This window comes from Terrapene carolina, unplaced genomic scaffold (genome assembly GCF_002925995.2).
Source record: "Terrapene carolina triunguis isolate 2854851 unplaced genomic scaffold, T_m_triunguis-2.0 Scaffold96, whole genome shotgun sequence".
In the NCBI taxonomy this organism is placed as follows: Eukaryota; Metazoa; Chordata; order Testudines; family Emydidae; genus Terrapene; species Terrapene triunguis.
In genome coordinates, this window is record NW_020664447.1 from 53,823,270 (window position 1) to 53,848,158 (window position 24,889).

At 41.3% G+C, this 24,889-nt stretch overlaps 1 protein-coding gene across 4 annotated transcripts in view; it reads left to right on the forward strand.

The window, feature by feature from the left end:
- Window positions 1-2,792: 2,792 nt before the first annotated feature.
- NUBPL (nucleotide binding protein like) overlaps window positions 2,793-24,889 on the forward strand; it is a 151,866-nt gene continuing 129,769 nt past the window's right edge. The window contains exons 1-3 of one of the 4 annotated variants that reach the window (XM_024196031.3): window positions 2,793-2,923; window positions 6,220-6,367; window positions 11,041-11,075. In XM_024196031.3, the coding sequence (XP_024051799.2) occupies window positions 2,819-2,923; window positions 6,220-6,367; window positions 11,041-11,075 (288 nt within the window). In that variant the 5' untranslated portion in view covers window positions 2,793-2,818. Of the gene's footprint in view, window positions 2,924-6,219; window positions 6,368-11,040; window positions 11,076-24,889 lie in introns of those variants that run through there. The other 3 variants (XM_024196033.3, XM_029911527.1, XM_024196034.3) reach the window with 3 other exon arrangements.

The following is a 24,889-nucleotide window of genomic DNA, read 5'->3' on the forward strand; positions in this document are numbered from 1 at the left end:
TTGGGTCTTGCATGAGAACTTGGCTTAAACTGAATTCCCAAAAAACTGGATTAAAATACAGTTTGGCTGGCCTCTGTAGTCAGGACTTCAACAGTATTTTTGCCACAGGCTTGACTTTCCTCTCACACTAGTTTTACACTAACATAACTCAACAGACTATAGTAGACTCCACAGATTATAGACCATTGATTTACTCCTGCTTTAAACTGGTGTAAACAAAAAGATAATTGTGTCTTAGGTTTTCAGTCCTTTTCAAGGGACTATCCACAATGCAAAATTTACTATGTTGGGAAATTCTGTATAAATAGGGTTTGGTCTTGCCAGCATGGACAGCAACAAACCATGTTGTGGAATTGCGGGCGTCACGTGGGTGTCTCATGAATAAAGCTGTGTGTCTGTCACGGAAGTCATGGTGCCCCAGAAGTGGGCAGCATGATCCTGCAGCTCCTGACCTAGGTGGAGGGGCCATGGGGGCTCTGCACGCTGTCCTTGCTAGCAGGCACTGCCCCTGCAGCTCCCCTTGGCTGTGGTTTCTGGTCACTGGGAGCTGTGGAGCTGGAGCTCGTGGCGGGGCAGCGCACAGAGCCCCTTGGGCCTTCCCTCCCCCTAGGAGTTGCAGGGACATGTGGAGCCGGGTAGGGAGCCTGCCAGCCCCACCAAACCCACCCCCAACACCAGCCGGGGTCTTGAGCTGCACATCGCCGCCTGGCCCCCCCCAGCATTAGTGGGGATCCTGGGCCACCTCCCAGCACCCCCAGAGCTCCTGCGGCCCCCTGGCCCAGGGGGTATATAGTACAAGTCATGGACAGGTCACAGGCTGTGAATTTTTGTTTACTGTCTGTGACCTGTCCATGACTTTTACTAAAAATACCTGTGACTAAAACGTAGCCTTACTCATGAAACAGTATAGTGTGATCAGCCCTATTTTAAGGCAATAAATAACAACTCTATGAAAGATGTGTCAAAGTTTATTTTTTAAGGTATGCCACCACCCACCAATGTTTCATTCGTGGTATTGGTAGTTCTGTAAATGTTAATAAGGAACTGTTTTGATTATGCTTCTGTCACAGTTCAGAGCACTTGCGCACGTATTCCCCCTCCACGGTCCAGCATAGGCATCCACTTCTAGGCTCCTGCCTCGTCCCTTGAGAAGTGGCCTGAATCTCTCTCCCTCTTGACTGGGATTTTTCCAGGCTGCACAGTTTCCTGCTTACACTGTGAGGTCACCAGCAAGTGAGACTGCCTAAGCAAACCAGCTTTACGTTCTTCTCAGAGGCTATAAACAATGTAATTGCCCATCGATATAAAGAACCACACAGCTTTTCCTAAGCAAGCACTTTATTCTTAAGGTAAAGCATTACAGAGAAAGCATATAAAAACCTACCTGCATGCTTATAAGTTTAACAGAGATCACCTCAGCTCCAACAGAGACTCGGGTAGGAATCAGTCCTTCAAGCATCACATAGGGGTTTTCCTGGGGTACGGGTTCATAACACTTATTGCTCAGAACATTTGTGACTCTGGGAATCACTCCTTTATACAGTTTGGGCTTCTGCTCTTGTCCTCGCATAACAGATGAGCAGTAGACAAAGGGCCCCTCCTCAAGGCGTAATTTCAAAAGGCTGAGTTCTTGCACAACCAGAATGGGTCAATTTGCATACACCTCTTCCTGGGAAACCCACTCAACTAAAAGTTTGTTCTTGTCTAGCACATTGTTTAAAAGAATCCTTTGAATCCATAACACTTCCCAGGGTTCACATTAATCATGTCTCACCCACAGATAATCCCACAATAATCCATAAACATTTTCAATACAAAGAACTCCTAATTTACTTAAGTAAGGTTTGTCCACAATATCACAGGAAACTGTCCTGTCACAACTTCTTTCCATGGTCACTGCTTGGGAATGCACACCCTATACTGGAACATAGGAATTGTCATACCACATCAGACCTGTGCTATATTTAGTCCAATATCCTGTCCCCAACAGTGACCAGCATAGATTCTAAGGCTAGACGAGTCCTTTGGAACTTCTCCAAAATAATTCCTAGAGGAGATCTTTAGAACACTCAATCATGATTTAAAAGTTGTCAGTGATAGAGAATTCACCCAAACCCTTGTAAATTGTTCCAGTAGTTAATTACTAGCACTGTTAAAAGTTTCCACTAAGTGCTTCAGTGGAAGCTGCAAGAAATTGTTACCCTAATTGCTGCCTTAAACACTGAAGCAAGAGGTTTTTATATCTTTTTTTAAAAGCATTAACTATAGATTCTTGCTAGCAGTTCCTTGTCATGGCTTGCAAAGCATTAGGCAACAGATGGGGAGAACCCTTAATACATGAAGAGAGACCGTTATCTTTAGCCTGTCCCAAAAGAGAATCAGGATGACCCTGTATCCACAAGGGCCCATGGTAGACACAGATCTTGTAGCGTCATGATGATAAACTCTGACGAAGAAACAGTCTCTTCTTGTTTGAAAATATATATTGCACGGTGTGTGTCCTTTGCCTATGATATGAACCAGTATAATGCCAGGACCCTGCCTCTGCAGTGCCAAGGTGCACGGCAGGCAAGGGTTTTGCCACACACATCCTCCCGTGGAGCCCTTTAAATGTACAAATTACACGGGCCTGCCCTGAGCAGCCTCCGCTCCCGGGGGGGTTGAGTTCAGCGCTTCCAGCGGACGGCCCCTTTCCGAGGGAGCGGAGCTGACCGGTTTAGACGGGGCAGGCAGTCCCCACCGGGGAAGGGGGCGGGCTGCTGAGGCGGGGTTAAGCGGCGCCATCTCAGCGCGCCCGACGCAGGGGACGGCGGAGGAGATGGTGTCCCATGCGTGGTGCCGGGCGCTATGCGCCGGCCTCTACCCTGGGGCTCCGCGCCGCCTGCAGGGCTGGGGCAGCGCCGCCTTCTTCTCTGGCTCGCCGGTAAGTGCAGCCCGGGGGAGCCAGGAGGAGCGGAGCCGCCGCGTCCGCTTCCCTTGGCGCTGGCTCCGCCCCGGCTGTGTTTGTACTGGCGGCGGGGCGCGCAAACGCCGGGGGTGGGGCAGGTCTGCCGGCGCCCCGCCGAGCTGCCTAGGGAGCGCTGTGGCCATGTGGAGTGGGGGCCCCTAGCAGCCCCCACAGGGACTGTGGGGTGGATCCCGTGGGGAAATAGGCCCCATTTTGGGTCCCTGAAAGGCCCATTCGCAGGACCTTAGTCCCTAGGGTAGGGGGTGCGTGTGCCCCCCAGGGGGGTAGGTCTCATAATGCTTCTTGCCGGCGGGGAATGGGTCTCCCAGTGGCACTCACCCTCTCCGTGCTGCTGGGCCCTTCTGGTAGGGTCCCTTGAGGGAGCGGACCCTTCCCCTTTCTGCCAGTCCAGCAAGAGCTTTATTTCTCAGGGGCTCGGCAGCACAGGCCATAAGGATATATTTGCTGCCCGTGGTAAGGGGCTTTCTCTCAGGGCTTGTTTATATGGGGGAAATTGCTTGGCATAGCTAGAGCAGAATAACTTTTGTGCTGTAGCTGTTTTGCTATTGGGGACAGTCTGTTCTGGAATGAAGTATCAGAGGGGTGGCCGTGTTAGTCTGTATCCATAAAAACAACGAGTAGTCCGGTGGCACCTTAAAGACTAACAGATTTATTTGGGCATAAGCTTTCATGGGAAAAAACCCACTTCTTCAGATGCATGGAGTGAAATTACAGATACAGGCATAAATATATGTTGGTACATGAAGAGAAGGGAGTTAACTTATAAGTGGAGAACCAACATTGAAGGCCAATTCAGTCAGGGTGGATGTGGTCCACTCCCAGTAATTGATGAGGAAGTGTCAATACCAAGAGAGGGAAAATTGCTTTTGTAGTGAGCCAGCCGCTCCCAATCCCTATTCAAGCCTAAATTGATGGTGTTAAATTTCTCTCTTAAGTCTGTTTTTCAAGTTTTTGTTTTGTTTTGTTAAAGAACGGCTACTTTTAAATCTGTTATTGAGTGTCCAGGGAGATTGAAGTGCTCTCCTACTGGCTTTTGTATGTTACCATTCCTGATGTCTGATTTGTATCCATTTATCCTTTTTACATAGAGCCTCTGATGGTGTGGCTGGGTCCTATGATGGTGTTGCTAGAGTAGATATGGGGACAGAGAAGGCAACACGGTTTGTTATGGGGATTAGTTCCTGGGTTAAGTGTTTCTGTGGTGTGGGGTGTAGTTGCTGGTGAGTATTTGCTTCAGGTTTTCAGGCGGTCTGTAAGCGAGGATTGGCCTGCCTGTGAGAGTGGGGGATTGTTTTCCAGGATAGGTTGTAGATTGTTGATGATGCGCTGGAGAGGTTTTTGCTGGGGGCTGTATGTGATGGCCAGTGGTGTCCCTGTAACAAACCCCATTGCCTTCTCTGTCCCCATATCTACTCTAGCGACATCAGCATAGGACCCAGCCACACCATCAGAGGCTCATTCACCTGCATATCTACTAATGTGATATACGCCATCATGTGCCAGCAATGCCCCTCTGCCATGTACATTGGCCAAACCGGACAGTCTCTATGTAAAAGGATAAATGGACACAAATCAGACATCAGGAATGGTAACATACAAAAGCCAGCAGGAGAACATTCAGTCTCCCTGGACACTCAATAACAGATTTAAAAGTAGCCATTCTTCAACAAAAAAACTTCAAAACCAGACTTCAAAGAGAAACTGCAGAGCTACAATTCATTTGCAAACTTAACACCATCAATTTAGGCTTGAATAGGGACTGGGAGTGGCTGGCTCACTAGAAAAGCGATTTTCCCTCTCTTGGTATTGACACCTCCTCATCAATTATTGAGAGTGGACCACATCCACCCTGACTGAATTGGCCTTCAACACTGGTTCTCCACTTGTAAAGTAATTCCCTTCTCTTCATGTGCCAATATATATTTATGCCTGTATCTGTAATTTTCACTCCATGCATCTGAAGAAGTGGGTTTTTTACCCATGAAAGCTTATGCCCAAATAAATCTGTTAGTCTTTAAGGTGCCACTGGACTCCTCGTTATTCTAGAATGATTACTCCACTCCTTTGGAGTAATTGTTCAGGAATAAAGTCACATTTATTCTGGAATAGAGTGGCCATACAATACAGGGGAGTTATACCAGAATAGCTTCAGCTCAATAGTTATTCTGCTATTGATCTGCTGTCAGTTTCCCCCTGTAGACAAGACATTAGTCCAGCAACAGGACCCAGAGGAGGAGCTGCCAATGGTAGAGTGTTTCCTGGGTTGGCCCACAGACAATCCTCCAGAATTATAGGGCCTCAAGTGTCTATTTGTTATGCTTTGGTCTAAGATTGCCACTGGTGACAGGCAAGACATTGACTGGCATGTGTGTGTATATGTGTCAAACTCCTAGCTGAAATTCCTTATATACCATACAGGAGGGTGTCTGCAGGACATAAAAAATTATAGGATCTGATTCTGTTCTTGTGTAAAACCAGTATAAATCAGGAGTAATTCCAGTGACATTACACATGTAAAACTGGTTTAGTTAGATTCAGATCAGAATCAGGCCAAAAAAGTCTTATCAATGTTAAAAATTACCCACTGTTGCTAACAGTGGTTCAGATTCATTGGTGTTAGTAATGTTGGGAACCCTACTGTAGAAGGGCCACCAGCAACCTCTGCCTTTTTAATCAGTGGGTCAGCTTGATTTGCTCTTCTGAGTAGGATTAGATGATATGGTGCTTAAAATGCCAATGGCAGCTGGTGGATCATCTATACCCCACAGGTCCCAGCACCTGGATTCATATAAGTAAGCGAGAATCTCAACTTTCTTTCTTTCTTATAAGCTTCTAGCTCACATGGTTGTAGAGAAAAGCATAAAATAAAAGAATCTAAAAGTTAGAAATTTCAGGATGTTTAAGTTAAACTCATAATTTTGTGGGTGTGCAGTTTGTGATTTTTGAACATTTTGAGGCTGGCAATACTTTACCAGATATGCGCACTTGTAACTTCACTGACATCAGTTGGATCACTCCTGAATTAGGCCCTGATATTGCAAGATATATATGAGTAACTGTATACACAAGATAATTCCCACTGAATAAATAGGACTACTCGCGTGCAAAAGTGTAGGCAGGGCCATTGCGTCTTAATGTGACTGTTACTTTCCTGGAATCCAGCTTCTTTGAAATTTTTTCTTTCAAAGACTACAGGACTTGTACATCTGTAACAAAACAATATATATTTTTTTTGTTTTTGTTTTGTTAAGTCATCAAGCACTAATGATGGGTTTCTAAAAGAAAAACGTGCTCAAATCATGTCTCGAGGACTTCCAAAACAAAAGCCAATAGAAGGAGTTAAGCAGGTACTGGTTTTTGCTTCTGGGAAAGGGGGAGTTGGAAAGTCAACAACAGCAGGTAAGTTTTTGTGTTTGCTCTGTCATCCATTTTTATTATTGTGCTGGTATTTATTTCTGTTTTATAACATGCATAAGAGCTTGGTATATTTATACAAATACATTAATAAACAAAAAAAATTACACAGGCAGTAAACAGCAAAATAAAAACATGCATATTTATCTTTATTAAAGATCTTCAGTACAGCAATATTAGTAAAAACTAAAAGCATTTAAAAAATCTACTTTACTTTTCAGCTCTTAGGCATTTTTTTGTATTTAATTCAGTCTGAAACTGTGAAACCATACAAGTCAGTTTCACTTCTATGTAGTCTGCAAGAGTTTAAAAGGATACTGTCCGTTTGAATGTTTTTCATCTATAATTGTGCAAATAACACCTAAGATTATTTTAACAGGATTGCGGGGGGCGGAGGAGAAAGCGTCTGTCTGTCTTTCTGCATTTGACAATCACAACACTTTGTGTAAGAGTTAGTTTCATTGTGTACCTTGTAGATTTCATATGCCTTGATCCTATAGTCCAGTCACTTTGGATAGGCCCTTATACCTCTGCAGGGTCTCCCTGTGATCAAAGTAGCTCCATATGGTTGCAGAGGTCTGCCTATAAATACACCATACTGCAGGATCAGGATCTAAGTTAGACCTCCATTGTGCAAGCTGCTCAGTGCAGGTGGACTTCTGACACACGTGGAGACTCATTTTCTTCAGTGGGAGTCAGGGATCTGCCCATGTAGGGAAGCTGGCAGGATAAGGACCTTTTGTCCATTTTCTCAGTTGTTTGTGTAGACATTACCCAAGGAAAAACAAAACCACAAACATTGGTAGAGGGCCTCACAAGTGTATACAGTACCTGAAACGGCTTTGACTCCTTTTTTTTCCCATCTAACTTGATTTCAAACTAATGATTTACCTTTAACTGTGATTCCTAGGCAATAGAACTATGATGTTACATTTGGGTTGATAACACTGCGGAGGTTTGTTTAATACTACTAATAAAAAAGTTTTGCTGACATTAAAGTTACTTGGGAAATATTTCTCTTTATATTAGCCTTTGTAAATCCATTTAAAAATCTCTCTTCCAGAATCCATATTAAGAAGGTAATATCCCTTTAACTGAATGTTGCCTATTTTTTTTTTAATATATATTTCTTGATGAAATCCTCAGATTCTTTGTTCAAAGTCTATATTCTAAATAAGATGGTCATAGCTCTACACACCATATATAGTTCATTTTCTGGGTTGCCAGGCACGGAAAGGACAGGCTGTTAAATTAAAGAAACAAAAACAAAACACAGACATGTTTAATTTGGAATTGCCATAGTGATTGTAAACTGAAGTACGGATTGAATTTCCTTATTTTAGATTTCACCTCTCTACAGACACATCATGAAGAATAATCAATTTGTGCATTTCTTTACAATGTGCTTGCTGGCTGGTGATTGTAATTCACTGTTCTTAGTTAGGTTGGTGATAGTCTGGTTTGTAAAGTTGACTTTCCAACAATAAAAACAACTTACTCCTTTATGTCCACAAATGAACAAGCTGAATCCATGGCTACTTATTGGTGTCTAGATTAAGTTAACTAAATTCTATTTTTTTAAATATGGGCAGAGATTCCAGTTCTTTGACCATATAAATGGACTGCACTCTCAGACTACATAACAAAGTAATAAATATCAAAGATGTAGCTTAAATCTAAATTCACTGTCCAAGGATTGGTGTTTTGGAGCTATAGTCTCCTTTCAATGGGTAATGCATATGTGTACTGAGAAGATAAAGCAGTCTCTGGATGCTCATTTGTCAAAATTAGAATAAATTTCAGTGTTAAGATGAATATCTAAAGGTCAGATAACTACAGAATTTTTATTCAGCCCATTACATCGCTGCTGAAATCTGAGATTAACTTGCCTTTAAAGTTGTGTACGCTGTCCTTTTTGTTAAAGGACTCTTGGGGAGATATTTCTACAGATGTATGTGACTGCTTTGCAGACCTCAGCACCCCATCCTGTATCTCTGAGCCTCTGTTTACCTCATTTTTCATTGCTTAAGTATTCTTACATTCTGGCCTCAACCACCCCTCCATTTTAGGACAACTGGATGTGAGTCCCAGGGAAAGCCTATCCAAGACCATTTCTTAATCAGCCATTGTGTTTACTGTTGAATGATGTTTCTCTCTTTTTCTCCCATTGCCCTATAACTTTTCTACCTTTACGAGAAGCTAAATCAACTTCCCAGTTTCTTCTGTCACTTTCACACACCTGATCTGGATCTTCTGGAAACAGCAGTTCCTATCAGTGACTGATAGGAGGTGCTATTTTGTGTGAAAAAGCTTTTCTTCCTCTTTTTATCCTTTTGATGTTTCTCCTCTCCTATACTATTTTCCATCCATCTATTATGTGGTTTATTTTTATTCCTTCCTACCTCTCTCTTCATACCTCTGTTCCACTTCCATTCCAGTTTTCCCTCTTGCCAGACTTTCTTCATGCAAAGATCTTAGCTCTGTTTTTGTAATTTGTTTAAACTTTTCCTTGCCCTGCCAACCTTGCAACAAATCTATCTCGTCCTTCTTGTTACCAAAAAGACTGGAGCTGCTTTAGAGAATTGAACTTGGGTTTGTGGCCCTTTTTTTTAATTTTTTTTTTAATTATGTATAAAGAAGGCCTAAAGAGGTTTTAATTTAAATTTTTTTTTTAATGCTTGTTTTTAACTTGGAACTATCAGGAAGGTCAAGTAATCTTCTGGTTTTGTTGAAGGACTTCTTGAGGGTCTTGTACCTTAGTTGAAGGTGTTGCGTTGTTGAATCTTTCATAAAAACATCCTTTCTTTCCAAGTACTAGAGTTAAATAAAGGTTGACACAAACAAGAAGTGAGATTTTTACCCACAAAAGCTTATGCCCAAATAAATCTGTTAGTCTTTAAGGTGCCACCAGACTCCTTGTTGCTTTTGTAAACAAAAATATAAAAACTGTAAACCATCTGACTAAAAGTCCTTCTCAATTGCTCAGTGTTCAGTCTCTTGTCAAATTTCACAAGTTCTTAAGTTGCTTCCACACTAGAGTTGGGTGGACAATGGTTTTCCCATCCTGTGAAAATGTTTCACTGGTTCAAAAATGTTCCTGTTCTGCATTGTGGCGAACGTGAGACCTTTTGAAGTAAGTAAGAGAGTGAGACAGACAGGCCTACCCAACAGAGAACAGCAAATAGCCTGGCTATTAGGATGATTCAGATCACCGATTTGAACCTAGGTCTCCATATCCTAGATGAAAGCCCTAGCCACCATGCTGATGTGCTAATGTCTCTGTTTCTCTCTGGTTTTGGCCAGAAATTCCAAACTGGACCTGAGAAACCTTTCTTTAGTAAATTTTGTCAAAACTAGAATGTTCCTGCAAAAGTTTGTTTTGATGAATCTCCCCCATTGTTGAAAATTTCCCAAGCAGCACTGCTACAGATGCTTCCAGGGTAGATAAGAGTTGAAATTTAAAGTAACAATCAAGCAAAAACCTGGTTTTGTTCCTGTAACAGAAAATGTCAACATCTCTTTTTTTATTTTAATTTTTTTTAAATAATCATATGCAAGCAAAAAATGGCACAAGCCTGTTTTTAAAGGTGCAGGTCACTGGTCACTAAATTAAAAGGGTTAGTGGAGAGCATGGTAAGTAAATCTGTATGATCTTTTTTTTAAAGTACAACCTGTTACGCCTTTAAAAAATCAACTTGGTATTAAATTCTCTAACAGAAATCGCAAAGATTTTTCTCAAGCTTTTCTTTTGGTAGAGTACATTTTGAAAAACCTTTTTTTATTTTGCATGGTCTCTTAGAAATTAAAGGCTTGCCTTCATTGCATTATTAATTCAAGCTATGACTCGAGTTTTGCCCCTAATCTGATTCTATTCACCCACAAATCCCTAGTTTGAGTTAAGTGGTGCTTTAAGATAAAACTAGTTAGCCCTATAGGGAGTGTGGGGGTGTTGAAGCTCAAGTGCTGCTAATGCTGGAACTGATCATGCAATGGGGATGCAGCATCTTGAGTTACAACAACATGCATCTGACAAAGTGGGCATTCACCCACGAAAGCTTATGCTCCAATACATCTGTTAGTCTTAAAGGTGCCACAGGACTCTCTGTCGCTTTTAACAACTCATCAGATGCTAATCCAGTCACTATGTGCTGCTGATAAAATCACTCTATAGCTCCTGTGTTGTTTTGCAGTGTGATCACTCTACTCTCACTGGAGCTAGGTGGTTAACTCAAGTGTACTGACTTGAGCTAAGGGCTTGTCTACACTGGCACTTTACAGTGCTGCAACTTTCTCGCTCGGGGTGTGAAAAAACAACCCACTGAGCGCTGCAAGTTTCAGCGCTGTAAAGTGCCAGTGTAGACAGTGCACCAGCGCTAGTAGCCATTCCCCTCGTGAAGGTGGTTTTTTTTTTTTTTTTTTTTGCCGACTACACAGCCATGTTAAAGCGCGGCCGCGGCCAGTGCTTTAACATTGCCAGTGAAGTAATGCCCAAACTGTTGCAGTGAAGACAAGCCTTAAGAACTAAACTGGCAATTGTAATCACATGTTCAATATTTATATTAGATGTCTCTTCCCTTCTTGTGGAAGTTCATAAAATTGTAAAATATTTGGGAAATAAAATTCTGCTGTTAACTTTTTTTTTTTCCCTTTCCTTACAGTAAACATAGCCCTTGCATTAGCAGCACATGATTCGGTAGGTGAACAATTAGTTATCAAACTTAAAATAAACCTAGTTTGTCGTGAGTGTTGTAAATAAAAAGTTACTATTGGGGGCCGCTAGTTAAATGAAATCAAAGTATTTACTCTGAGTAAATTCCTTTATTTTTCATAGCATTTTACATTTTATGTTGATTTGTTTATTATGTTGGCACAGTGAATGAGTCAGTAGTCCTGATCCTTCACCTGGGTTTGCTAGCACTGTCCTCTGCCCCTATCAGTGTCTCAGTGAGTTTGCTGGATTCTGCAAGGGCACGTAGGTCCATACTAGTGACTATTGGCACAGGCTTGAGTCTACTTTTTCATTATACCGATTTGGAAAAAAAGTTGTGTAGGTGATAGATAATGGTAACAGAGGTTTACTCTTCTACGGGAGAAATTAATATACAAAAATACTTGAAATGAAAGGCTGAAGAAAAAGGAACTAAATGTCTCCCTGAAGCCTTAAAGTCAGTTATTTGTAAAGACTAATACAAGATTATTACTGTAACTAGTGGGTGATATCACAAAGCTAAGACTGTAATTTCAGGTCAGAAATGGGCAGCTGGAACCAGTGTACTGTTAAGAATAAGAAGGCTTTATTATGCTCACCAGCCACTGTAAATTGGGAAAAACAACGAGGAGTCCTTGTGGCACCTTAGAGACTAACACATTTATTTGGGCATAAGCTTAAGTGGGCTCTAACCCACAAAAGCTTATGCCCAAATAAATGTGTTAGTCTCTAAGGTACCACAAGGACTCCTTGTTGTTTTTGCTGACAGACTAACATGGCTACCACTCTGAAACCTGTGAATTTGGAGTAGTTCCATTGAAGTAAGTCAACTCAGAAGTAGGCCAGGTTCTTTGTGTCTTATGCAAGTATCCATTATATCTAAGAGCAAAGGAAGATCTATAAAATACTGTTTGTATGGATAAGGCATTAGCTGCTGTATAGAGGACTAGATTCAGAAAGAAACTTAGGCATGATGATGCCTAAATTGTAAGTACCTGCAAAATCACTGGGATTCATCAAGCCTGAGTTAGGCGCCTAGGGCTCCTTATACAATGAATGGGGAGATGTAGACATCTCCAAATAGGATGCACAAAAGCCAGCACGCTGGGTGACAACCTGCCTAAGCTAGCCAATGGGAGGTGCCAATGTGAAGGTTGTGTTCTAAGCCCTACCCCCTGGCAGTTTGGAGCCCAAGTCCAGGTGGAAGGGAAGCGCTTCCCTCTGTTTGGGATTCTCAGCTGCAAACTCTTTTCGGGGTTAGATGCATATGCTGCTTTTACAAGAAGCTAGGGGAGAAGAACAACTTCCCTCATAACCTTTAGCCCAGTGGTTAGGGTTCTCACTTGGGATGTGGGAGATGCCCCAGCTCAAGTTCCTCTTCCATTGGAGATGGGATTTGAACAGGGAGTTGCAGTCTCTGAAGGGAATGCCCTATCCACTGGGTTATGGGATAATCTGATGTAAGGCTCTGCCGGTCACTTCTGTTGAAGTTGTTCCACAATTGATAAATAATTAAAAAAAAAAAAAAAAAGTCATTGGAGCAGGGAGCTGGATTCTGGATCTCCCATTTCCCTGGTGAGTGCTCTAACTACAAAGCTAGAGCGTCATCCTCATGCTTGCTCTCTTTCTCTCTCTGGCCCAATGAGTTTTTCATTATTTTATGCACAGTGAAACAGTTTCAACAGGAGAGATTGAGGGAGCACTACATCAGAATATCCCGTTGCCCAGTGGTTAGGACATTCACCTGAGAGGTGGGAGATACCTGTTCAAATCTCTTCTTCCGCTCAGGAGGATGGGCTACATGAACTGGGGGTCTCACTCATCCTAGGTGAGTACTCTAACCACTGGGTTAAAACTTAAGAAGGAGTTGGTCCTCTTCCCCTGCCATATAGTGAAAGTGGTTTTTTTGTTTTGTTTTTGATTTCTGTAAGGTTCTGCTGTTAATGGGGTTTTGGTGTGGTAATGGCAGCAGACTTGCCTGGCAATGGGGAATGTTGTACTTTTCTAACACATGTTTATACATTTTTTTATTTAATCAAGAAAGTTTGTTTCTGTTACTGCTTCACATCATACGATGTATATTCAAAATAATAAGGTGAACACATGAGCAGGGACAATTAGGAATTAGTATGCACAGACTTTCCCTCAATATAGTTATCTATATTAGTTCAAACTTCAATCACTTTTTTACATCAATCTATACAGTCTTAGATTAAATCTCAGGTAAAACTTCCTAACTGTAAGAACAGTAGGACAATGGAACAGACTGCCTAGGGAGGTTGTGGAAGCTTCTTTCACTGAAGTTTTTAAAAAGGAGGCTGGATAGCCATTTGTCTTGGGTGGTTTAGACAACAAATCCTGCATTTTGGCAGGGGGTTAGACTAGATGACCCTTGTGGTTCCTTCTAACCCTATGATTCTATACTGTGAATAATATCCCTCCCCCATTTTATAAGTGGTCATGTCATTCATAAGTACATTGTATTGGCACTAAAATTCCACACCTCTCCCCAAACACCCTACCTGCCCCCATACCCCGCCCCCCCAGCACATTCATAAAGGTACTATTCCCTCTCTTCCACTGGGCCATACAAGTCCACAATGTGGGAACACAAAGCATCTCTGACCTCTGTTGCCTGGATGAATCCAGCTCCAGATGTGGTAGGTGCACTTTCTGGCTGAATGTACTGATTCAGTGGCCCCTCATTGTCATAGGTCTGCTCGCCTCTGGCTTCACAAAGATTGTGAGGAACACAGCAAGCCATGGTAATGTGGACAGCGTCGATGACACTGGCATCCAAATGGTTCTATAAATGTCTCCAATGGGATTCAATCTCCCAAAAGTACATTGAACAACCATTCTGCACCTGCTGAGTGTGTAATTAAATCCTCTTTTGCCAGGGCCTCTGAAATCAGGGTATGGATTCATAAGCCTAAGCCAGAATAACAGTGGGGACAGTAACTCCATTTATGACAATGTCACTTGGTGGGAATTGTGTCTCAGCCTGTCCATGAGTGTAGACTTGTGATCAGCGGAAAACCTGGGCATCATGACTTTTCCAGTGCAACCCACATTCACGTTCATAAATTGCCCTCTGTGGTTCACAAGAACCTACATAACAATGGAGTTAGTACCCTTTGCAGCTTTCTGTCTTGTACCAGCTTTACAGCTTTGTTCATTTTTTAACCTTTTAGTTCTGTGTCTATCGAACACATCCTCGGTCTTCCTCTATTTCTAGTTCCTTGCATTCTGGTATGTATCATCATGAATGATCTCCAGTCTTCTTTCTTGAATTGTTATTCCCCTCAGCCAGGTCATATCTGCAGTCAATATATTTCGTTTATCTGCTTTCTGACTTGTTCAGCAGTATTGGCACAACAGTTGTCTCATATATGGTTCATGTTTCTTGAAATGTCTTCAGACTTTCAGATCTTCCAGAATTTTCCAAATGCAGTAGTGGCTAGTCCAATTTTTCTTTATATGTCATCTTGACAGTTCCCATTATCCGTGCTGATCTTCAATCCAAATTTTTTGCCTTTTGCCTACCTTGTGAGTTATTCTCTGTAAATCCTTGTAGATGTATACACCTGCTCTGTGGTGTCCCATCCTTGTCTTGGGCAGCTTAGCAGTATCTGTCCTTTGTTTTCCTGTTCCCTAGGGGTCTTCGTCATCTGACCAAGACTGGAGTCATGTAATACATCCATTCTCGGAGCTATGTCATTAGCATGTAATAACTAAAACAGTCTCTTCCCAATCTCTCAGTGGGTCACAGTTTTTCTTTTCTGTGGTCTGGGCGCTTTGCTGTTTCAACTCTTGACTTCCTCCTCCCAGCCTCCTATTGGACAAACTTTAGAATTTCTGTCTCCCACGTGGCAAACACTCTCCCTCTCCCCCATCACCTTTGGTCTGACTTCCATTGTCCACAACCAAACAAACCTCAGCCTCCCTGGCTACTTTTCCAGCTTTTTTCCCTATAGAGCAATGAGGTTTCCCAGGACCCTTTTCCTGGGGTTGCAGCCTTTCTGACTTCGACGGGTCCAGAAAGGTGTACCAGCCTGTTTCTCTTAGGAGCCCAGACCCAACTCAACCAGCTCTCCAACTTGTCCTCGCTGTCTCCAGCAGCATTCCCTTGCTCCTGACTCCTGGCCCTCACTGCTCTCTGTGAGTTTTCAACACTACTTGTATTTTCCTTTTTGATTTCCTCCCCATAGCTGGGTTTATTGTTGTTATAATTAAATTTCCCTTTTTAGGAGGAATTCAGTCCCTTACAAAGCCCAGGCATAGGCAGCTGGTGAAAATATTGTTTGGGAGGTGGATGAGAGAGCAGGCCCTGCTCTGCCCTGCACTCACCCTACAGTGGTGGCTCCTGCCTTGGGGGACTGAGACCAATCACCTCAGTATCTCACCCTTCTTGTGAGACTCTCCTCCCTCTTGCCCTCTCAGTCACCTCAGGATCCACCTCCTTCCCCCAGAACTCTTGCCCCCTTCCAGCAAACCTTCATGGAAGCACGGCTCAGGAGCCATCTCTTCCTGGTGACGCTGAGGAATCTAGTTCCACCTGTTGGGAATTCAGTGTGCAGGTGGGGACCTCCCCCTGTAGTGCTCCACTCTGTCACCTTCCTGGCCCTGGAGCCACCAGACATGGAGCTTTGCCTGCTGAACTGGGCAGGCAGTGGGGTAGCTCAGAAAATAGATATTGGGGGGGGGGGGATGAGACCTCTCTAGCCCAAGCCACCCATTATCTAGGAGTCCAGATTCCCTCCTTTTAATCATTCAGGTAATTAGTCCAGGTGTATTGGCCCCAGATCCCTCTTAAGGGGCCAGTCAGCCTGTGACAATCCTCCTTGGTCAATACTTTGAGGTCAACATTGTCTACAAGCCTGAAGTTGTGCACTGTCCTTCCACATAATATGACTACTCCTGTTTCATCTCTCAGTGCTACAGCCATTGTTGCTTCCAGTACCAAGTTGAAAAAAAATCTGGTAGTAACATGCATCCTTGTCTCACTCCTACAGTTGTCCTGAACCATTCCATTATCTTGTTTACTCTCACTGCACTCCTCGACTTGCCATAGATATTTTCCATCTGCTTGATCAGTTTCTCAGGAATGCAATACATTTTTAAAACTTAACTGACTAAAACCCTATCTGCCAAATGGTCTCAGAAGCCGGTTTGAAGTCTATAAAGTTTTTGTAGCAGCTTTGGTTGTGTTCTGTGTACTCCTTCGATATCTGTCTTATCACAAATAGCTGATATTTTGTACTGGTTCTAAATCCAGCCTGTTACACAGAAGCAGTGCTTGCAGAGGATCTCTTCATTTGCTTTTGCAATGTCTTGGTGAATGCTTTTCCTGGCACTCTCAATAAGCTGATTTCTCTTTGGTTCATGGACTCACTTACCTCCCTTCTTTATAGATTGGTACTATTATTGCTTTCCCCTATTAGCTCAGCACATGCTCTTCTTTGTAAATCTTGTGGAACAGCTTGTGCGTTGTCTTTCCTCTGTTTCTCACCTGCTTGCAACAGCTCTGTGGTTATGTTGTCATTTTCCAGCACCTTTTTTCTTTTTCAGACTTTCTATCGAGATCTTTACTACTTTTTTTTTCTAAGAATTCTGGTATCTGCTCTCCTTCATTTGTATTGGGAAGCTTCTCGAAGTCCATTTCATCTACTGTGTTCTGCACATTTTACAGCTCTTCAAAATATTATTTTAATTGCTTATTCTTTGCTCGTTCATCCTCAGTTATTTACTTGAGCTTTTCTTTCACTGCCATCTTCAACTGGTATGTTTGACTCAGTTCTCTTATCTTTCTCTTTATGTATTCTTCACATTGTTTGCTTATCCAGTTGTTTCTGTCTCTCCCCGCTTTCTGTTTTATCTCTCTGGTCAACCTATTGTACTCATCTCTTAGACTAGTGTCTTCCTTTGCACTCTACTTCAGCTTCCTACACTTATCACTCAACTTCAGCATTTCATCCGTTATCCACCTTACTTTCTTTGTTTTGGCCCAATGCATGTTCAGCTGCTCTTGTAATCCCATTTTTTACACTGTTCCATGTCTCTTCAACATTAATTTTTTCTTTCACCAGAGACGTGATGTTTTTCTTCATGGCTTTTTTTGTATTTTTTGATTATGTCTGGCTCTTTCAATTTGTCCATGTCATAAAGCTTAGTTCTCGGCACTTTTTAGGTGGTTCTCAGTCTCGACTTCATTGATGCCAACACTAATATATGATCTGATACTGGCCACAAATGATCTGCATGACAACACACTTGATTTCTATCTGCGATTCACAAATACAAAGTCTGTCATCTCTTTGTTTGCCCATCAGGTGATATCCAATCCATTTCCTCTGCAGCTTTCTTTGTTGAAATGGCCTGTTTGTTATTACAAGGTTGTTGATTAGGCAGGAATTTAGTGGCTTTTCTTCTCGTTTGTTTTCTTCACTGAGTCCAAATCTGTCTATTGCTGGAGCCCAGGAATTCCAGTCCAGTCCTACTTTTGCATTAAAGCCTCCCATTTCTATTACACTTTTTGCCTTCAGTGTATGAGGTGATATCATGTGAAATGCCTTAACAGCCTGGCTTGCCTTCTGCTTTAGCACCAGTGCAACTCCGTCCTAGTGTCTACCATCAGTTCATCGTGATAGAATTGTCCTTTGCCTTCCCATCTCGTTTCGCATAGACCAGTGATTTCCCAGTCGTATCTTTTCAATTCGTAGATCATTACTGCAAGTGCTCCAGCGTGGTCTAATGTTCTTATATTCCATGTTCCTATACATGTCTTATCCTTCAAGTTCATCATGTAATTCCCTTTTTTGTCTGTTGTTGTATTTGTTCTGATCGCATTCTTTTCACACACACCCCCAACTTGGTTTCTGAGTAATGAACACATTGGCTCTTGTTTATCTGGGCGATAAGCAAGCTGGCTTGCTTTTGTTTCTCCTTCCATTCTTCGTTTTTGCCAAGTATTCAACCATGACTTCTTGGCTTTCTGGTTGATCAGTGTATCGTAATTTGTTTGCAACACTGCTGTAAGCTATCCACTAGCTTGCTATAGCACTTTCTGCCTTGTTATACTTTTGGAAGTTGTTTTGCTAGCTTCACCATTGGAGACTTTTGTGCACTTGGTGGGCCAGACATGCCCTTTCACTAGTGTTTGTCACTATTAGTTACCCTCAGTAGATTTAGCATTCAAGCCAAGGCAAGGTCCCAAGGTGTGGCCCTGTGATGCACACACAGCCACCCAGACCACTGGTGAGAGTTGAGTGAGTTGCCAGGACCAGGTGCAAGCAAACCAACCCTGTGGGTGTGGCTGTTTTGTTATGCAGAGATGCTACCTTTTGAACTCACCCCACATAACCCACCCCTGACTAATTAAACAGAAAATAATTTAATTTTAAACAGAGGATTTCATTTAAGTATCTAATGAAAACCTCATGTCCAATATAAAGTGTTTAATTTTTTTTTTTTTTTTTTTACAAGGCCAGAAAGGCTAGGAATGTAGTCTTGACTTAGTGCTGGCTCCTCCGACTTGTAGCACCCATGGGTTACCTGTTATATATGGATTAGTTAATTAGTGCTAAGAATTGTGCAAGCTCTTGCGGCTGTGCTGAGATGTATAAATCTATACTTTTAGGGAGGTAACTTAAGTTTTACTCTTGTGTCCTATTTTTAATTGCTTGCTTAGTTTTGACAGACAATTCTTCTAGTTCCTTTGATGTAGCAGCAGTTAGTTCCGCTCCCCCAGGAGCACTCAAAAGAATTTTTGGTTTTTATGCCAGATGATTCGTATTCAGAGTGGAATGCCTATTTATGATAGCTACATGGCCAGAGACAATTTTATAGTTGAAACAACTTGAATTAATAGATGCCAGCAATAATAGGATTGAGATTGCTTGTTTATGAACAGAGTATTTTAGTGAGCAAACACCAGCTGTGCGTGACTAAGGATGGCACAAATCCAGTTGGGAGACTGTATGTTTATCCTGTCACTATGAGGCAAACTCTCTAGTCAGCCGCCTTTAGAATCTCTTCTTCTTCCCAAGAAAATTTACATTCCGAAGTAAAGAGTGAAACCATTTATTATGGTGTGAGGGGCAGAGGAGCCAGGGGTAAAACAGTATGGAACAAATTAGTGTGTAAGTTTTAAGCAAATGGCTTCTGCGTAGAGTAGTTTGATTACGTAATGGGCAAGTATCTGATTTTACATATTCTAATCTGCTCCCTGTAAAGGGAGTTTGTCAATTAGATTGGCACCAAAATTTGTGCTACTTTAAATTTGTCATTTTTAGGGAATAGACTTTGGTTTCCATAGCAAATCATTTGGTTGCAAAAGAAATATAAAAGCATTTTTAATATAAGGACTTTCAATATTTTGTTGTGTTGTTAAAGAAGCAGCCAACCAGCAGAAGGAGCTCCAGTTAACATATACGTCTTAAACAACAACTGTTTTATTGTCTTCATTATCACACAGTGAAATTATAAACATAAACACATTGCCTCATAATGCAGGAGGAATGGGGAAAAGTTAATGATTAGCTAAATGGAGAAGTACAGCAAACACAGTTGGAGAAAAGTGTATTCAGCTATTAAGACAGTATTGTAAACAATGTAAAATGGAAAAACAAAAAGGGAAGAACTTTTAAATGAATACAAAATTTATATATTATCAGGGCCGGCTCTGGAGCCCCGGGGGGAGGGTGGCGAGTCCCGGCGGGGGCTCGGCTCACCCCCCGGCGGCAGGGCGGCGAGCCCCGGCTGGGGCTCGGCTCTCCCCCCGGCGGCCAGAGCGCAGGGCGGCGAGCCCCGGCAGGGGCTCGCCGCTCTCCCCCCGGCAGCCGGGGGGAGGGCGCAGGTGGGAGGGCGGCCAGAGCGCCGGGGGGAGGGCGGCGAGCCCGGCTGTGGCCCCGCTCTCCCCGGCGGCCGGAGCGCTGCGCCGCCCCCCTCCAGGTGCCGCCCCAAGCACCAGCTTGGGTGCTTGGTGCCTGGAGCCGGCCCTGTATATTATGTATAAATATTGTGTGATTAGAGCTAATTCTTGTGGGTTTTGTTTTGTTTCAAAGCTTGTGTATTCTATGGCTAAAGAAAAATAGGTGTTTGAGAAAAATATAAATGGTTCATAATCCACCTGTTTTTGTTTTTGTTTTTTTGTTTTTGTTTTTAAATCTTTGCAGTGAAGTTAGTCCTGCATAGAGCTGGGTGAATAATATATATATACACACAAAAGAATACTTTATTAGAAAAAATGTCATTACTTTTGTATATATTTGCTAATATTCATATTGTTTGCCCAGCTCTATAAAATGGGCAAATGATTAGAGAAACAAGGACATTGGTTAATTTAATTGAAAACTATCCCCAAATGCATTGAATATCTCAGAGGTAGGCAAATAGTCTTGTGACATCAATCTCTTACAATGGAAATGAATGTGATATCACTTGTCTCTCTCAGAATTCAGTAACTTTCTACTAGGTTCCTCAGAGACGTTTTGTACTTACTTATTTAAATACAGATATCTGAAATAACTAGCATATGTGTTTTTTAGGTGTGTGTGTGTGTGTCCCCTAATATGGATCCTATCCTGCAATCTGTTGATGGGGTCCTGTCCTGCAGTCTCTTGCTGGTTAAATATTCATTAAAATAATTTGATGTGTACTTGTCTCAGGATGCCATTATTGATTTTCCATGCTTGAGAGTCCTCCTCTTATAGCCAGGCCATGAACTTACTGTATTTCCTAGGGTATGAGACCTTGTATCCCCATTTTTAAATAACAGAATAGAGATTAAATTCCATTTCCTTTTCTATTGAAAGCATACATCAAATTGCCTCACATCCATTAAAAATGGATTAGGTATGGGAAGATATAAGAGTTTATTTATGAGCATGTAAAATTAGAACTGCAGTGTAAAGCGGTTCAGTCAGTTCAGGATATCTTGAGGTAACACTCCCAATAAGCCAAGAAATTCGGAAGTATTTGGATTTTGCATATTAATTAATGTACAAAATATTTTGTAAATGTTTCTAATCTATAAAAGTCTGTTTTTGGTAGTCCATACATGAGACGCACTTCAGAAAATGGATGAAGGAAAAGTCTCATGTGAAGTTCAGGAGAAACTGTTTTTTCTTGATATCATTATCAAAATCGGCTGTTGGAAGGTTTAGCAAATAACATGAGTTGAGTGGCTGAATATTTATAATGTGAAGAAAAGTTTATGCCCCATTTCTACCCTTCTTTCCCCCAGGGTCTGCAGCATTGCTAACCACAAGGCCTTGCTCTCTATACATTGATGGTTGTTTTTTATTATTTTTGCTTATAGAGTAAGGAGCTTTTTAATTGCTATTGGTGTTAATAATACTGGTATCCTTCTGTAAATTTAGAAGAAACTGTGTACACTGACTAGGAGATGTTAATTATAGTTGATTAAGAGGTTTTGGCAGTGCTGAGAAGGGTAAGGAAATTACAGGTCTTGTGTGGGTCAGCTCCTATTGCAGTTCCTGCTGACCCACAAGTGAGAAACCAAGTTAGTTTTCTAATCGATATGTATCAGAGGGGTAGCCGTGTTAGTCTGGATCTGTAAAAAGCAACAGAGTGTCCTGTGGCACCTTTAAGACTAACAGATGTATTGGAGCATAAGCTTTCGAGCATAAGCATGCATCCGACGAAATGGGCATTCACCCACGAAAGCTTATGCTCCAATACATCTGTTAGTCTTAAAGGTGCCACAGGACTCTCTGTTGCTTTTTAATCGATATGTGTTTTTTATTAGGGCTGTCGATTTAAGTGCAGTTAACTCACATAATTAACTCAAAAAAATTAATCGTGATTAATCACAGTTTTAATTGCATCATTAAACAATAGAATACCAATTGAAATTTATTAAATATTTTGGATGGTTTTGTACATTTTCTAATATATTGATTTCCGTTACAACACAGAATACAAAATGTGCACTGCTCACTTTATATTATTTTTTATTACAAATATTTGCACTATAAAAAGATAAACAAAAGAAACACTATTTTTCAATTCCTCATACAAGCACTGTAGTGCAATCTCTTTATCGTGAAAGTGCAACTTACAAATGTAGATTTTTTTTATTTTTTTTTGTTACATAACTACACTCACAAACAAAACCATGCAAAACTTTAGAGCCTACAAGTCCACTCAGTCCTACTTCTCGTTCAGCCGATCCCTAATACAAACAAGTTTGTCTCCATTTACTGGAGATAATGCTGCCCACTTCTTATTTACAATGTCACCTGAAAGTGAGAACAGGCGTTCACATGGCACTTTTGTAGCTGGCATTGTAAGGTATTTATGTGCCAGATACGTTAAACATTCGTATGTCCCTTCCTGCTTCGGCCACCATTCCAGAGGACATGCTTCCATGCTGAAGACATTCATTAAAAAAAAAATGTGTTAATTAATTTTGTAGCTGAACTTCTTAGGGGAGAATTGTATGTCTCCGGCTCTATTTTACCTGCATTTTGCTATATACACCTCTACTCCGATATAACGCGACCCGATATAACATGAATTCGGATATAACGCGGTAAAGCAGCGCTCTGGGGGGGCAGGGCTGCGCACTCCAGCGGATCAAAGTAAGTTCGATATAACGCGGTTTCACCTATAATGCAGTAAGATATTTTGGCTCCCGAGGACAGTGTTATATCGGGGTAGAGGTGTATTTCATGTTATAGTAGTCTCGGATGGTGACTCAGCACGTTGTTCATTCTGAGAACGCTTTCGCTGCAGATTTGACAAAACACAAAGAAGGTTCCAATGTGAGATTTCTAAAGAAAGCTACAGCACTCGACCCAAGGTTTAAGAATCTGAAGTGCTTTCCAAAATCTGAGAGGGATGAAGTCTGGAGCATGCTTTCAGAAGTCTTAAAAGAGCAACACTCTGATGTGAAAACTACAGAACCTGAACCACCAAAAAAGAAAATCAACTTTCTGCTGGTGACATCTAACTCAGATGATGAAAATGAACATGCATCGGTCCACACTGATTTGGCTTGTTATTGAGCAGAACCTGTCATCAGCATGGATGCATGTCCTCTGGAATGGTGGTTGAAGCATGACGGGACATACGAATCTTTAGCGCATCTGGCATGTAAATATCTTGCGATGCCAGCTACAACAGTGCTATTACAATACCTGTTCCCACTTTCAGGTGATGTAAATAAGAAGTGGTCAGCAATATCTCCTGCAAATGTAAACAAATTTGTTTGAGCGATTGGCTGAACAAGAAATAGAACAGAGTGGACTTGTAGGCTCTACAGTTGTACATTATTTTATTTTTGAATGTATTTATTTTTTTGTACATAATTCTACATTTGTAAATTCAACTTTCATGATAGAGATTGCACCACAGTACTTGTATTAGATGAATTGAAAAATACTATTTATTTTGTTTTTTACAGTGCAAATATTTGTAATAAAAATAAATAAAAAGTGAGCACTGTACACTTTGTATTCTGTTATAATTGAAATCAATATATTTGAAAATGTAGAAAACATCCAAAAATATTTAAATAAATGGTATTGTATTATTGTTTAACAGCACAATTAATCTCACTTAATTTTTGTAATCGCTTGACAGCCTTAGTTTTTATTATATTAGGACATTTAAATATTTATACCTTCCAAGAAAATCATTGGTAAAAGTAGTAGTTTTACTTTTGAAATGCATACTGTTTTAAAAAAGTTTATTTGAGTTCCTTAAATTATCTCTTATTTTTAAATACAGATTTCATATACCTGTATTACATTCTGGTCAGTATCTGAAATAGACTGGATGAATAGCTCTGATACAGCAGTGTGATATAAGGATGGTATCCTGGTGAACCCTTAAGATGTGTTCTCTTGGGCCTGTGGGGATTTAGAGCATTGTGAAAATGTTGGAAGAGATACTTCAGTCTGTGCCAATCTTAGAAGATTACTTGATAGCTGCAGTAAGGTTCTGCCAGTGTAATTAAAATAGAATAAAGGATTGATATTAGTACACCAGGGATACTTGGCTGTCCAAAATGAAAGGTTGGAGGAAAAAGTAAAAGCTCACTTCTGAGGCCAACCTTTTCTGTGCAAGCTGCTGCCTTAGGGAGATGTGAGCCCTCTCGGCATATGGGATTGAATAGCTTGGCGAAGAAAAGCCTACGCTACGATGTCTACAGTGACATTCTGCCAATGTTTTAGCAGAGGGTTCCCAAGAGACCTTTTTCTATAAACGTGTGACAAATCTCCCATACCAGCGGTTTTTGTGCTTGCAGAAAAGAGAGGTTAAGCAACTAGAGAATCTGTTGTGGGTTTTTTTTCTGTTATTACAGAAACATTTCATTTTAACCGTAATCCTGGAAAGAGGCAAAATTGCTTGGCAAACAAACATATTAAATTGATTTTTTGAGGAAATGTATTAAGCAAGCAGTGTATATTTTGTATACTGATCAGATTTGTAATATGAAATAGTGTTTGAATGTTTGCGGTATGAAGACCATGAGATATGAAGGTATCATCCCCAGAATACTTATTTATTTTATACATCTTGGACTAGTGTAATCTGTTGCACTCCATAGGCACAATATTTGCTGCTCATAAGTATTTTTAATCCCAGGAGGAAATCTCTGGTGGGGATGGTTTGACAGTATAGCGAGAGAGCATGAACTCCGTCAGTGGCAGTGAAATTATCTTAAACTTTCACTTCCCTCAATCTGATGTCAAAATTGTAGCAAGGAGTTCCCAAAACTCATTCCATTACCTCTCTGGATGTTCATGGGACTTGTTGCAAAAAACCCA